This window comes from Falco punctatus, assembly GCF_963210335.1.
Source record: "Falco punctatus genome assembly, chromosome: 7".
In the NCBI taxonomy this organism is placed as follows: Eukaryota; Metazoa; Chordata; class Aves; order Falconiformes; family Falconidae; genus Falco; species Falco punctatus.
In genome coordinates, this window is record NC_137587.1 from 21627706 (window position 1) to 21642799 (window position 15094).

Genomic DNA, 15094 nt, shown 5'->3' on the forward strand with positions numbered 1-15094 from the left:
TTGTGCTTTAACAGAAAGGAAGCATGCTGATTTTATTAAACACAAAGGTATCACACAGCTGTGAGGATCTAAACTACTTCCAAAGATGCTCAGCTCCCAAATTCTGAAAAAGAACCAACTTCTGAAATTTATACAACAAAACTTGTAGTAACTAAAGATAGGCTATATAAAGAAGTATATCAAAAGACACAGGCATACTAGAGATCTTCACCAAAAGTTCCTATTAATCTGCCTCTGGAACTTCACAAAGGCTTTTCAGAGAGGAGGCTTGTCCAAAACAGGAAATATTTTAAAACTATACCATCTAAACAAACCAGTACAAGAAACTATTTTGACAGTTTCTAACAGAAATCATAAAGGTACCTGGAAAACACACTGTGATTTACTGACAGAATAAAACAACCAAGGGCTATGTACAATGAATGGCATCGCCTCAAACTGCAGAACAGATGAGATGTATTGAGTTAATTTTTGTCAATTAAAATATAAAGAGTTAAAGATTCTAATGAATACACAGAGACACTGTATTTTTATTTTGCAATTCTCATTATATTTATAGAGATCATTAATATTTTGTGTCACATATAAAGATAGTGTTTGATGCCTTGCTGCAATTCTGGAAGATAGCACCTTCCCTACTGGCACATGACAGTATTTGCTAAAATTAGTAGTTTACAGGACAGGTATCTTTTCAGTCATCACAAGGCAGCATGATTACACCATACAGTTTTCTAAACTGATGTTATCAAGTTTTGAAAGAACAGAGTACTCCTGTTGCACGTGGATAAGGAACATCACCAGTGAAAGGGGACCCAAAAAGCTTTCTTCAATGCTCTCCTACTGCTTAGCTATTTTTATATGTATCTACCTGTGCTGATAAAGTTAATTTTCTTCATAGTAGTTCGTATGGGCTATGTTTTGGGTTTGTGCTGAAAACAGTGTTGATAGTACAGGGATGTTTTAGTTATTGCTGAGCAGTGCTTACGCAGAGCCAAGGCCTTTTCTGCTCCTCTCCTCACCCCGCCAGCGAGTGGGCTTGGGGGGCACAAGGACCTGGGAGGGGGCACAGCCGGGACAGCTGGCCCCAGCTGACCAGAGGGATATTCCATACCATATGGTGTCATGCCCAGCATATAAGGGTGGGGGAAGAAGAAGATGACATTCAGAGTGATGGTGTTTGTCTTCCCAAGTAGACATTACGCATGATGGAGCCCAGCTTTCCTGGAGGTGGCTGAACACCTGCCTGCCCATGGGAAGCGGTGAATTAATTCCTTGTTTTGCTTTGCTTGCATGTGCAGCTTTTGCTTTACCTGTTACACTGTCTTTACCTCAACCTACAAGTTTTCTCGCTTCTTCCCTTCTGATTCTGTCCCCCATCCCACCTGGGGGAGTGAGTGAGCAGCTGTGTGGGGCTTAGTTGCTGGTTGGGATTAAACCACAACAGCCTCACATACAACTATACAAAACTTAACCTTTTTGCTTGGTCACTGACATGAAAATTCTTACAACAGGATCACCTCAGAATAAATGGCTACATTAGATGTAGGCCAAAGACGCACACGTAGCTACATTTTAAAGTAATCTTACTGCTGAAAATAAGACCAAACTTACAGTCCTATCAATTAGAACCGCACAAGCTGCAAAGTCACAAAGCTCCTTCACACTGCCTGAACTGTGCAGTGAGAATCAGGCAAGCAGATAGTTCTGATCTCAGATGAAGTCAACCTCTTTCATTCTGTCTGGCTGGGTCTTTTTTAATTTCTTATTCCTGTTTTCATTTTAGCTACCTGGATCCTGCCCACCTAACTTCATGAGAAGATCACATACAGACGGTAAACTACTTCCAGTTTATAATAAATTGAAATCCGTATGAACTGGCTGTCTATAAACCCAAAATCTTTTTCTCCCAATTCAAATGTACTAAATAGTCAATCATCGGAGACTACAATGAGATGTAATCAGATCAGACCAACACTACTTTTCCTGCTTGTCTCAAATAGCCCAAAGGATATTGAAAATTAGCTGTTTAAAGTAAGATCAGTGTAGTCCATTAAATCTACCGATTCACTTCCTAAATCAGCTAAATTGTCTCTTAAAAGTACAGGACTGACAGAAGTTGTAAATTCAAGAAAAAAAATTCAGCTATGCAGACAGGGACGGTGAACAATAAAAAAAAAGTTCCAACTGTTTGCCATACACTTGACTTTTAAGATTTTTGTTAAACAGCTTGCCTGGTGCGAAGGTACTAATAAGGATGTAAAGAGATCTCCACTTCTTAATTGCTGGCTCAGATGCCTGGTTCGATATAAAAATAAAAGCCATAATACTCTGTCAGCCTTAAAATAACATACAATTTAAAAGAGTTTGAATTCTACTGTTGCAGAACGGTCTTCATGCCACAATAAACAAACTGAAATCTGCAAATTCATTTAAAGCTACCGGTTCTCAGGCTGAGTTAATTCAAGGTGGTCACTTGCAAAAAATGTGTGGCTTTAGTCTCTGTTTTCCACATATGAAAGGAGGGATAAGAAAATCCTGTTTACTTTACAGCTTGACACAATATATTCTGTGATGAGCACCACTGAAAGAAATTGCTGAAATTCAGAGAGACAATTATTTCCCACCATTATAGAAAGAAAACCCATTTGCGGATAAAAGATGAGCCAGGGAAGAATATCCTCACAGCTGAAAGATGCAGTCAAGGAAATGCGTTAAACCAGTCTGGTATTGTAAGGATGTCAAAACAGCCTGAAGACTATAAAAGATACATTGAGGAACTCTGTGATGATGTATAGATGCAGAGGTACCAAATTAAGGCTAACACTGAATCTGATGTCTTGTGCATGACTGAAAATTGTAACTTTACTATTGCATTAATATGGCCTTACAGGTTTTTTTCAAAAACTCTTTCCCAGAGCCACCTTTTTGACATCTCATTTCCTTAATATAAACTTTGTGCTACTCATTTTGTTTAGGATGTGACATAATTTAATATTTGAGATTAGTAATTTAATGATCTGTGATTTAATAGCCCGCAATTAGTGATTTAACCCTCAGATTAAGAAGTATTTTTTACGACTACAGAATGTTTAGTTCTATGTTATGAGCATATAAGCAAGTCAGCAAGCAGCATGCTATGGCTAGAATAAGGGGGGTTTGTTAATTAAGGGAAGAAATGGGGTTTAGTGGTGGGGTTTTTTTGCTTATAAGCATCCAGAGAGCTGCTTCTCTTTTTGGCTTTGCCGAGGACTGGAAAAAAAAAGCAGTGATGAAACCAACAGAGGTTTTGTTGCTTACTTCAGTGGGATCTAATACCACTCATCTGTGGAGAACTGGTTTAAGACACTTTTCCCATAGTTTATTTTCCCTTTAATTATGCCAATTTAACACTATGTGGGGCTGTGCCCCAATCAGAAAAATGAAACAGATTAGGAAAACAAATAGATGCTGTTTACAAATGAATGCTATTTAAGCATAAGACTATGGAAACACTTGAACTGGCACAGCTGAAGGAATCATTGGGTGGAGAGAACAGAAACATCTTCAAGTGGCTATGTTGTAAAAGATGTGTATCAAGGAACTGCACCACCAATTTGTCTGTACATCATTTTCCCAATTTGAAGAATGAGAACAGGACTTGCTTCCATCTCAGAGGTGTCATAGAGTTTAACTGACGTTCGTGGAGTGCTCTCATAGTTTTGTGTGAAGACAATATAGTGATAAAAATTACTCAGCAGACCACACAATTACAGCACTCAGTTAAAACTACATGGTTCTACAGCTTCAAATTTTTAAAATAACAGAAAATAACATTAGGCAGATAGACTGCCATCTAGGAATCAGGGTTTGCCATGATTTCCTCCTAACTGACAAGCAGTTCCCCTTCTTAAAATGAAGGACGTCTTAAAAAACACATTAAAACTAAGATGATAAGCCAGTGCCATTTATGCATTACACATGCAGATCATCCAAGATGGACTTCTCGTTCCAAAGGATTCACAAGCACTATGGGTAAAGTCAAGAAAACTCATGCATGGGCCATTTACTTTCAGCTTATCTTCTTTTCTTGAGCAAAAATAAACCTCTGAAAGATCTAAGATAAAGAATAGCGTGAGTACAGGAACACGCCAACATCAAACACCCAAAATTCAGCAACTGCCACTTTTAATTAAGCAATGAAGTATATTTAGGGTAGTTTTCATTTCCCTTGCATAAGGAAGTTTTATGAAGCTATGTTAATGTGTCCCAGAAAGAGGAATGCTGCTTATTAAAGTTTATCTCTGAATTTACAGCTTGAGAGACCTAGCCAAGTTAATACGACTAAGGAGTTTCCCAACTTTGAGAGCTCCATCTTGCCAACTTTGTATCCTAACAAACTGTATAACAGTATGTCCTACTTACTGCAACAGAACCCTCTAGAAGAGGCGCAGCCAGGGACAGACTGTTGAGATGTTTGCAGGACCTTTTTCAACTATATAAAGGTAAGCTTGGCTTAAGGGAATATGTGATCTTTTACAGTGCAGGAGTGCTGTAAGAGCAAAAAAGACAGTTCTGCGGCTGGTAAGAGCAGCACATGGATTTCCACAGCATGTCCCTGTATGGAGCCCACAAAAACCTCCTGACACCACAGAGAAGGTTTATTTCAAACATCTTGCTAGGAGGGTGACTTCCTGGAAGTGTTGACAATTTTTTTTTACTTTGTGCATATAAGATCTGGCACAGTATGTCCTTCTAGTAACGATAAAAAGATACTATAATAAGAAAAGAAAGAGGTGAACAAGGACCAAAATATATTAGACCCATGAGTCACACATGGTGTTTTTCCTTCTGAAGAGATCTGAAAAATAAGCTTTTACAGCATTCTTATGTGAGAGGAAAAAGCTGTGATGAATATCACAGTGAAGGGCTAAGAGATTACCAGAACAAGAAATGATCAGTTGCCACTATAAAACTACAAACAGAAGTGTGTGGGCATAAGAAAAGAAAAAAACCTAGAGAATGTTTATCACAATAATGTCAAATTAAAATTAAATCCAGGCCATTAAATAAATACCTTAAAGTAACCACTCTCCTTCAAATCATCAGTCAACCTTATTAAGTAGTCGACCCTTTTGAACTGGTGAGTTAAACCTTCTGCCTCTCACATGCTGCTCCTCTATCCTGGCCTCAGTTAGTTCAGGTAACATTCACAGAGTTAGCGTAGTTTAGGACTTTTGTTTCTGATCTACACTTTCCTGATGATTTTCCACTCATCTCTCTTCCAGAACTTGCTTGTCAATTTATATGCTGAAACAGAATGCTTTTCCCTGTGTAGAAACTATGGTTTTGGCTGAAGGTTAACTGAGCAATGTCAATCCTTTCAGCCATTAATAGTTTTTTCAGTGACATCAATGGCTACTGTTTGATTTGAGCTGTTGCACAGATTTCTCATAGAAAAAAAAAATCCTCCTGTTTCTTCTCTGGAGCTAACAACCCCTGTCTATTTGATGAGGACAATAATATGAGAGTTAGTCCCCCACTATATTGCCAGCGACAGTAAAGCAATACTGCTGAATGCAAAGTACCCAAATAACTTGCAAATAAATCTACTTTCATTCTGTCAGAACCAATAGGTCTTTGAAATCAAATCAGAAAGACTTCTATTTGAGAAGGACCAAGACATCTATCTAAATTTTACAAGAACAAAAAGGAAGTTTTAGAAGGTAAGGTCTAGGGTCTTTCTCTGGTTGGAGGGGGAGGGTATTTTACTTTTGAAGTGCAGCGTGCTTAAAGACTTTCTTTAGGGTCTAAAAAAAAAAAAGACTTTTAGAAAATCACTAATTTTCACATTAGAGCTGTAAGATGGCAGAGCAGGACACTGGCTTTCCAATGACTTGCTGGGAAGATGCTATGAACAAGATGAAGTATTACACACTGAATTGCCAACATATTTCCCTCAGCTTCTGAACTTCTCAGTGACATCTCCAAGCTATACTCGGGCAAAACTCAAGTTGTACCAGATATACGATTAAGTCAGGGGTTGAAACAGGAGTTTTCCTATACATTTTTTTAAAGTTTGATTATTTAGTTAAAAAGTGTGCAAACTCCACAGTGAGCACCCATCATCATCCTGCACCTCATTTTTCCTTTTCATCAGGAAGCTTCTTCGGGCAGTGACCCACTCTCTGACAGTAACTTGCTACTGCAGAGTACATTTGTACACAACAGTTTGAGCATTAAATAAAGAGGAGCAACAATAATTTGAAAAGCAAAGAACATGCGAGAATCGTGTAACAAACTTTTAAAGTATTTCAAACAGCCTGAATGTCCATGTGGGCATCACCTATAAGTACACTGGCAGTCACAGAATGTTCCAGATAGTGTTCATAAAATTGGCCAAAAAAAAAAAAAAAAAAAAAAAAGAAAAAAGCTAGGCAAAACAAATGGAGGATATTCTTGCCAAAAAGCAGCCACTTTGCCTGGTTGCTGAGACAAGAGCTTCCTTTAAAACTATCTGGTTTGCTGTATCCTCTTCAGAGGCAGTCAATGAGAGGAATGTATACAGCCTCAGCTGTGCAGCTAAATTCCCATACATTATCCTGAAGTTACCTCAGAGGTATTTCATACCAAAGATCTAGCAATTCCCCACTGGGGGCCCATTAATATGACACAAGTGCTTAACATTTCCACCTAGTCAGCTGCATAAGAAAATGTTCCCAATACCGCCTGGTAGAAGCTAGCAGCATCTCTTAGGACAATAAATGAAAGAATTCAGCCACGCTGTATGGATGCCACTTCCCTGCTGAAACTTTTTTTCTGTGACTGAGACGACACACAGTGTTGGCCCTAACACGGTAGGAGTTGGTTGGTTCCTCTCAGATTATAAAAAATTCATACAGGGAGAGCAAGCAGGTACAAAGGATTCTATTTTGGAGAGAGGAGAAAGGGCGAAGAGATTGTTTGTAACAGGCATTTGTATGTCCTGACCACGTTTGCTGTTAGACTGCACTGTTCACTGCCTCACTTTGTTTTACATCTACGAGAAATCAGTATCTTATGGGATAAGAAAAGTTCAAATGCCACACACATGAAAAACAGCTCGCAGTTAAGAAAAATCCTGTGCAAACAGGTATGTTATAAACATGACCAAGAAAGAATTTACTCTCAAGACCATTTTACATGTGAATAAACTGAAATGCAAAAAAGTTCACTCATTCCAGACACAACCTGGAGGACAGTTGGAATTTAATGGCTAGGGTGGACAACACACTGACAAACAGGAGAGCACAGAGGGGATGGAGTCATTAAATGGGGAAAGAACAATATCTCAACCTCGTTTAGTGTCACAACAGTCACCAAGGAGGGATTTTTTTCCCAACATCTTTGTCATCTCTTAAACAGCTCAAGTTATTTAGCCACTAGTGTCTTCACAGACAGTGAAATAAATAAATTCAATACACTAATCTGTTAGTTCTTAAACAACAAAATTGGTAATCCTCTGGTACTGATAGTGGCAGCAACAAGATACTTGCAGATTTCAACTAATAGCATTCAGGAATTACCTTCCTTCTAGAGCAGTCCTCATGTCCACACACTTTGATCCATCTATTTAATACTATAAATTACTATGTTACTATACTGTCTCTTCCTGAAAAAAATGTTTTGTCCATTCTGCTGGCACTAAAATCCCCAAAGTTAAGTCAAATGAGCGTTAAAGTGCCTTGAATCTTTTTTTAGAATAGCTTATTCAAACCTTCTTTTACTTTTAAGACGGTAAATATACAGGTTATACTCCCAAGCAACCCTCCCCTTTACCTTCTTTTATTTTTTTAACTGACCTCAATAAACATTTTAATACTGTAATTACAATAGTTTTGCTGTAACTCTCAGGACAGACACTTGCACAACTTTTGTCCAGAGCTAATGTTGACCTATGATTCATCAAATGACAAGAAATAAAACCTGCTCAATATTCATACACTTTAAGTCAAGAAAGCAGCATTCTCTAGACTACTCACTGACAAGTATATTCCCTCACTTATGCCATTCTGAGTCCAACAGCTTGCAACCAGCTGAAGGAAAGCTTTAAAAACCTTTATAGTTGATGTTCTGAAAGACAGAGGACCCATTTGTCTTGTTGTTGTGTTCAAATGATGTTCCCAAGTACTAATAATGGAACTTACTTCTAATTTTTGTATCTTTGCTGCAATAAAAAAAGTCTTAAATTGCTAGCACTTTCTTCTTATGAAGGTATTTATATACAACTAAGATTCTTTTTGGTACCTTTAAAAAGATCTAAATCTTTACATTTCTTTTAAGGCATTTTCTTGAGACCAAAGTTAATGTATTCAGCCTCTTCTGCAACCTACCCCATTTCTAAAGCCCTGTTCAAAATGTAGACACCAGCATTAGATCCAGTATTTCAGAACTAGCCTCATCAGTGCTACACTCAGACATAAATTCACCTGTTCCTACCATCTAACATTCCTGTTTATACCCAAAAAGACTGAATGAGCTCTTTGTGCCACAGCATCACAGTAGGAGATCAATCTGAATTATTTATTCACTGTCTCCTCAATCTTTTCCAGAGTTGCTGCTTTCCACAATGCAATCCACTCTGGCCTGCATTTGCAGTTTTTAAAAAAATATCTTGGGCTACTTTAAAAGGTATTTGCTCATTTAATGGGCCCAGCTTACCAAGTAACACAAACAGCGCTCTGCCCCTGCCTTGCTATACTTTTACTATTTCAATACTTTCACATCACTTACACATCAGTAATAATTACACAATTTCTTCCATACCCCTGAAAAAAAGTACTTGATATTGCCCAGATATATCCCAAATCTCACAGAACACTTAAAAATACCACCTTCCTGCGCAGTGATGATGTCCAGAGAACCCTCATTCCCAGACTGAGATTTTCAGCAGCCACAGAAGTCTTCCAAGCATTTTCCTGGAATTCAGATATAAACCACCAGAGCCTAATAGATATTAAATAACATCTTGTTTGGTTATTAAGAATTTTGGAAGTACATCCCTTGTCTCTTCTGATTTGAATACAAAGGACTGTTTTCTCTGAAAATAAAAATATATTTTTTGAATGGTGCTACTTTGCAAATGTAGCAAATGCAAACTCATGATCTTACATCCTCATTATTTTATTCTTAGTTTGGTGCAACACCATCCTCTTACCCAGATCCTTGTCAGCTTACTTATCAGACAACTCTCTGATGTCCTTACTGTCTTTTATCAATCTTCTCTGCTTTGTAACTTCTCATTTACTGTTTCCATAGCAATCCTTCACATTTTTTATCTATTGTGATATTTTTTTCCTGTGCCTTCAATTGCCATCGGTTCCCATTGGATATCACACATTTGATTCAAACTTAACTGATTTTTCCACTGTAAAATTTTTAATAAATTTTTCTTAAAGATGTTTTTAATTGCTTGAAAAACCCTAAAGAACAAGGCTTTATTTGGGGGTCTGATGTTACTAAGGCTGGATTTTTTTAGTGTGTACTAGACCATTAATTTCACAGAAGTACAGAAAGGAAATGCTAGAATAAGGAATGTTATTTTGAGATTGCATTTAAACCCATGAAAAGGAATGTACTGTGATTGTTAAACATCCATGAGAATGTCTTTCACTCATCAATCAATCATTTTATTCCCCTCTTTCAAACAATATTTTTGTGCTTTCTCATAAAATATCTAGGCTTTTGGCACAGGTCAAACACTTGACATTTTTTACAGTGTGCTCTACAAGGCCCAGTTCAGCAGAAGAACTTCATTCACATTAGTACCAGTGTCACTAGTGGACAGAGCCATGATTTATTAGGCAAAGGGGAGCAGCAAGGACTAATTGGCCATATGAGGACACCTAAGTGTGTGAGAGGAATGCAAAAGAGAAAATGCATGCAAAGGTAGCTTGCTCCTCTGGCATGTCCCAAGGCACAAGATAAATGGCATTATTAACAGATTTGAGATATAAGAAATGCAGTATAAATTACACATGTGAGTTCTTTCTTCCTCAAAATAGTATCCTGGCCTGTCATACTCCTATATGAAATCAAGTAAATTTTGCATAGTTTGAGAAGATATAACTTAGTAGATCAGAAGACAAAAAAATGTCTTTATGTTAATTTCCTCACAGCAAATAGATTATATCTGTGATTACAACTTTTTTCATCACCACCACCACAATGGGGACAAAATGCAGACTTAACATACCTGAAATATCAGAAATGCCTTTTTGTTTTGGAACATGCCTATAAAAGGTTTATGTTTATAGCTATAGCATAGTGTATAGCAGAAACGATGACATTCTAGAAGAATTCAGTATGTATTCTATGTACACTTCAGTAATGACAATAAGGTATTTTTAAAAGTCTTAGGGAGGGCCAATGGACATTTGCATGCATCAGGCAACCATGCTTCAAAAGAGCTGGCTTGGTATCCTCAGTAACAGCTGCAGATATAATGCTAATAACATTGTAAAATAAGGCTTTACATATCAAAACAGCAACCTTTTTTTAACTGCCCTTGATCTCTTATGATACCATATTTAGTAACAGCCACCAGTGTAATCCTCCAATGTGACCTATATATAGAATGAGAAGATGGTCTTAAGAGCTGTATTTTAGACAAGTGGAAAAAAAAAAGGGGGTGGGGGGAGTGGAACCCCACCTCAAACCTCCTACCCTGGAACACATGGGGTCCACAGAAAACTACTCTCCTAAAAGTCAGCTGTAACTCAGTGATTGGTTAGATTTTGTTCACCAGAATACAGAGGTAACACTGACTAAAATTGTCACACACTCAGTGTGGAGCCTGTACAGCACCTGCATGACTGCTGGTAGTTCCACAAGTTTCACTGAAGCAAGGAATTAATATGCCTAATGCTTGCAAGTTGGTGCCCATAGCAAAGAACACATTGAGATTAGAGTTCAAAACAATAATCTGAATTATTTTAATGATGTGGAAATGCAAATCCATTTGTTTTGTTGAAGTGGTCTGCTATCTGTAACACCCAAACACACAAAACCCACCACTTTGGAATAATTTTGGCCTGGGAACTCTCTGCAGTTTAGCTTAAGAAAAAAAAAATAAGATTGCTTCTGTCATTTCTGTCCATCAGGAAGGAACCTCATTATCCAAGTAGGCTTGTAATATGTTCTTATGCCAGTTGTATTTTATTACCATTGATTTATCCATAAAGCTAATGCAATTATGGCCATCTAAATATTATCCTTCAACTATTTACTTATTTTCTGGAGTGAAATCAAGGCATATCTGAATACAGATCAGTTGATTTTGAGGTTAGTGAGTTAAGCAGAGAGATGTGGGTCGTTTTACTGCTTGTGGTTCTTTCACATAAATCAGAACAGCCTTACAGTACATTCTACGGAAAGTGAGACACAATAATCCCAGAGACAATCAGAACTTAATGGATTCGCACGTTTTGAGCTTCCACTGAGGCCTTCCATATGTACTCTGGGATCAAATCTTTTTATTCCCAACAGCACAAACCACAGTCCTTTGTAGAAGGAGGACAGCCCAAAACTGTCTGCAGTAATTGCAAAACACTATCACAAACTTGGCAGGTAGGCAGATGTGAGAAATTAGGCATATGAAAATACAAAAGGTAGGTTGTTGGGGCTTTTTTTCAGACAAATCACCAAAGAGTAATATAATAGAAAGGTTTTATTAGCAAGACCACGTACTGCCATTTGGATACCTAAGTATGAGAGCTATGGGTGCAATCAAGCTCTTCAAAGCCTTGTGACAGAAATGTGATATGGGAACAAAAAGAAAACCTGTGTTAAACATAAAGACCACAGAGATAGATAAAGTGTTAGCTAGACATTTGATCCAAATAATTTTAAAACATTAAAAATTATCTTAAATAGCTTTATTCTTTGTTTCTGGATACAGGGAAGCTTTGTCCAGTTTTCCTAACATGGGTTTTTGCAGGCCTGAAGATTTATGAAACTCTGGATATTGAACTGGCTAAACCAGCCATTTTGGAGCTCAGTAAAGTTTGAAGAAAATGGATTGTTGAGGAAAGAGTGAAAGATTTCTCTATAAAATTTTCTGAAATAGTGAAAAGGAATGGCAGTTGTTTAAAAGGTACACTCAAGTTGCAGAAGCAAGAAATAACAGAAAGCACATCAAGCACACTGTTCTGTAATTTGGTCTAAAGGTCATAAAAACTCATGCAATAGAGGTGCAGACATATGTATACATATTCTGTCTAAGGCCAACATCAGCTCTATATTTATAGACTAGGTTAACCACAGAAACAGCAGAACTTATTTGTACCACTGTACTTGGCACCTGGACATCAAAGTAAAGCTGTGTTCAGAAAGAGGCACTGCATGTTCAAAACCTTTCTTTACATAAAACCTTGTTTTTATTGGACATCAGTGAGTCAAAGGCAGATGGCTGATCTAATTTTAGTTAGGGACAGATACAACCCACCAGCGGCCAGGGTAATCAAGGGTAGCCAAGGTTATGAGCCCCAAGCAACGAATTTATTTTACCTCATATTCAGATTCCAGTGTCACAGTGTTCTGTTTTAATTTTTCTTTCAAAGTTGGATCAACCTGCAAGACAAAAAAATATACAGGAAAAATGTTTACTTCTAAGAATTTATTCTTTTTTAAGAAATCTTAACCTCAAATAGACTAAATATTGGTACATGTAAATTTTCCTCTCCTCTAAATAAGTTTATGTGCTGTTTGTTCAGCAGGATGATGAACACAGTACAAGAATTGGGCAGAAAAGAGACAGGTCAATAGCCAAACTTTTCGAATAAAAAAGGAAGCACATTTGTAACTAGCCCTGCACTTGCATTACCTTAGATACAAGTATCTGTAACCGTTCAGTTTGAAACTGTTGAACTAAATGAAGCCTTAAACAAATGAAACAAGACCAACCAAGAAAGAGAAAACTGTGATCACATTACATATTTCACTCCTGAATGTTGTGTTCAGTGAATGGGTATACAATATGTTTTTCAAAGTCTAAGCATGAGTCAAACTTCCAATTTGCTGGTGAACACACAACTCTTTCCTAAATTTGATTCTGTACCGACAATGCCAGTGATTCCTGCCACCTTTCAGAGAAGTTTGTTCAAAGTACAAGTCTAAGAACAGAGGTGTCAGTGAACCACAGCAATGTGTTCCATGTTTTAACTTCTGAGCCCAGAAAAAAAGTTACATTATCCCTCCTCTTTGCTAAGTTAACATCTGTCTCCCACAGGCCTAGGAGTAGAAGCAAAGGAGAAAAAGGTAATTAGCATTCTTCATGCTTAAGAGAAAGCATTTTATTTCTCCTCAAACAGACAGCCACGTAAGCAGTATTCAGACATAGCCTTTAGGCTAATCAAAATATTAAATAAATCTACCACGAGGAAACATTCTCATTTCAGACCTTAAATACAAGTGTTAAAGAAACCAGATTTTTAAGGAGACTGGTGATGTGTTTAATTCTACATCCCTGGTACACTAGTCCAATTATCACTAGTTCGGTGAAGAAAAGTTGTTAATTCTTAATTTGCTTCTTCTTGACCTGAATGAAAAAGGCTCACTTATCCTCGTCACAACCAAGCTCAAATGTCTATGAACAGTCTAGAACAGAAAAATGAGGGAAGACATAGAGCATGCCTGGTTGATGAAAAGATCCACCTTCAGATTCTGCCCCAATGCAAGCTCCTGATCCTCAGAGGTACTTAAAATACACACCTACTACCTGTATTGATGGGAATTGCTTGAAGAATGTCCCCAGGCCATAATGTTCCTCTTGATTACAGATACTGCCTGCTAGTTAGCATGCAGCCTCAGTTCCTAAGGATGCTCAGACAGGCAAGTCTAATACCATCTGTGCATGGCCAGAGGTTTGATTTCCATATCTGATCAGAGATCTGGCCATAGAAATACAGGCATTTGCAATCTCCAGACTCATTACACTTGGAAAATAAGCCAAAACATCTAAAATGGTTAAAATTTGTATAGGATACAGCTCCCACCTTCTCTGTAATAAAAAAAAACCAAACCCTTGTAAAACAAGGCACTGTCTGCACTGGCCCTCTACATCAAATTAAAAAATGAAATGCTACATCTCTCTGCCTTGGAATTCAAGGCCTCCATAGAACTGCCCCTCATTAAAGATGGATTACCTCTCTTATGTGACCAAGACCTCCACCAACAGCCATGCTTCATTAGAACAATGAACCCATCCATCACATGTGCAGAAATGCAAACTCTTTGGGCAGCCAGACAGGCTTTGGAGCTTGTTTTCACAGAGATAAGAGCGATCGTGGACCTCGCTGTATCCAGAACTAAATGCAAACAGTATTTGTTACGCTTGGTGTTCTCGCAATACACATATGGACAAGGGGAAATAAATGTTCCAGCAAGTAAAGAATCAAGAGTTTTATTTCCTCCTATGTTTATTTCCTCCTGCATTTAATAATAAGGCACCCAAGATAACACAGCCGGAGCAGCATTTTTACTTAATTAACCACAGCTAGAATTTACCTTAAAAAGACAGCTCAATAGTCCATTATCAAGTTTTATTTCTGCATTTTCTAGTGTGTTTATTTAATGTGTGGTATTTGCATGGCCACATTTGTATAAGGTAAAGGGAAACAGGCAGTGAAGTTACTGCTGCTTCTCCCCTCTTCCAGGCCCTTCTGCCCGCAGATTTCCTCATATCTTCATTCCTCCCTGCCTGCACAAAGGGAGAAAACTAGCCAACACAGAGACACAGAATCCCTGTACTCATAACTGTTTGATGCTGTAGCTTTAATATTGACAAAAATGCAGAAATGAAGGAGGCTAGTTGAAATTTCTCAGGAAAAAGTTATCCTGTAAATAAGAAAAAAAGGGAAATTGCTTCTTCTTTAGAAGCAGGAATTTCAGTCTGCAAATTAACTTGCCAAGAAAGAGTAGTTAAACCCTGTTTCGAGGGTTTAACACATCTTAGTAAGCTCTTAATATTTAACATACAGGCACGTGAAAGACTTATGTCCACTCTGCAAAACACATTATTTTGCCTGAAGTTCCACAAAAAAAAAAAAAGGGGGGGGGGGGGGGGGAAGTATATATTCCC

The 15094-nt window shown here is 37.7% G+C and overlaps 1 protein-coding gene across 1 annotated transcript in view; it reads right to left on the reverse strand.

The window, feature by feature from the left end:
- The window catches only part of COX16 (cytochrome c oxidase assembly factor COX16), a 49290-nt gene that overhangs the window by 1996 nt on the left and 32200 nt on the right, over positions 1–15094 (reverse strand). The window contains exon 3 of the mRNA XM_080394963.1: positions 12523–12585. Within this exon, the coding sequence (XP_080251089.1) occupies positions 12523–12585 (63 nt within the window). The remainder of the gene's footprint in view (positions 1–12522; positions 12586–15094) is intronic.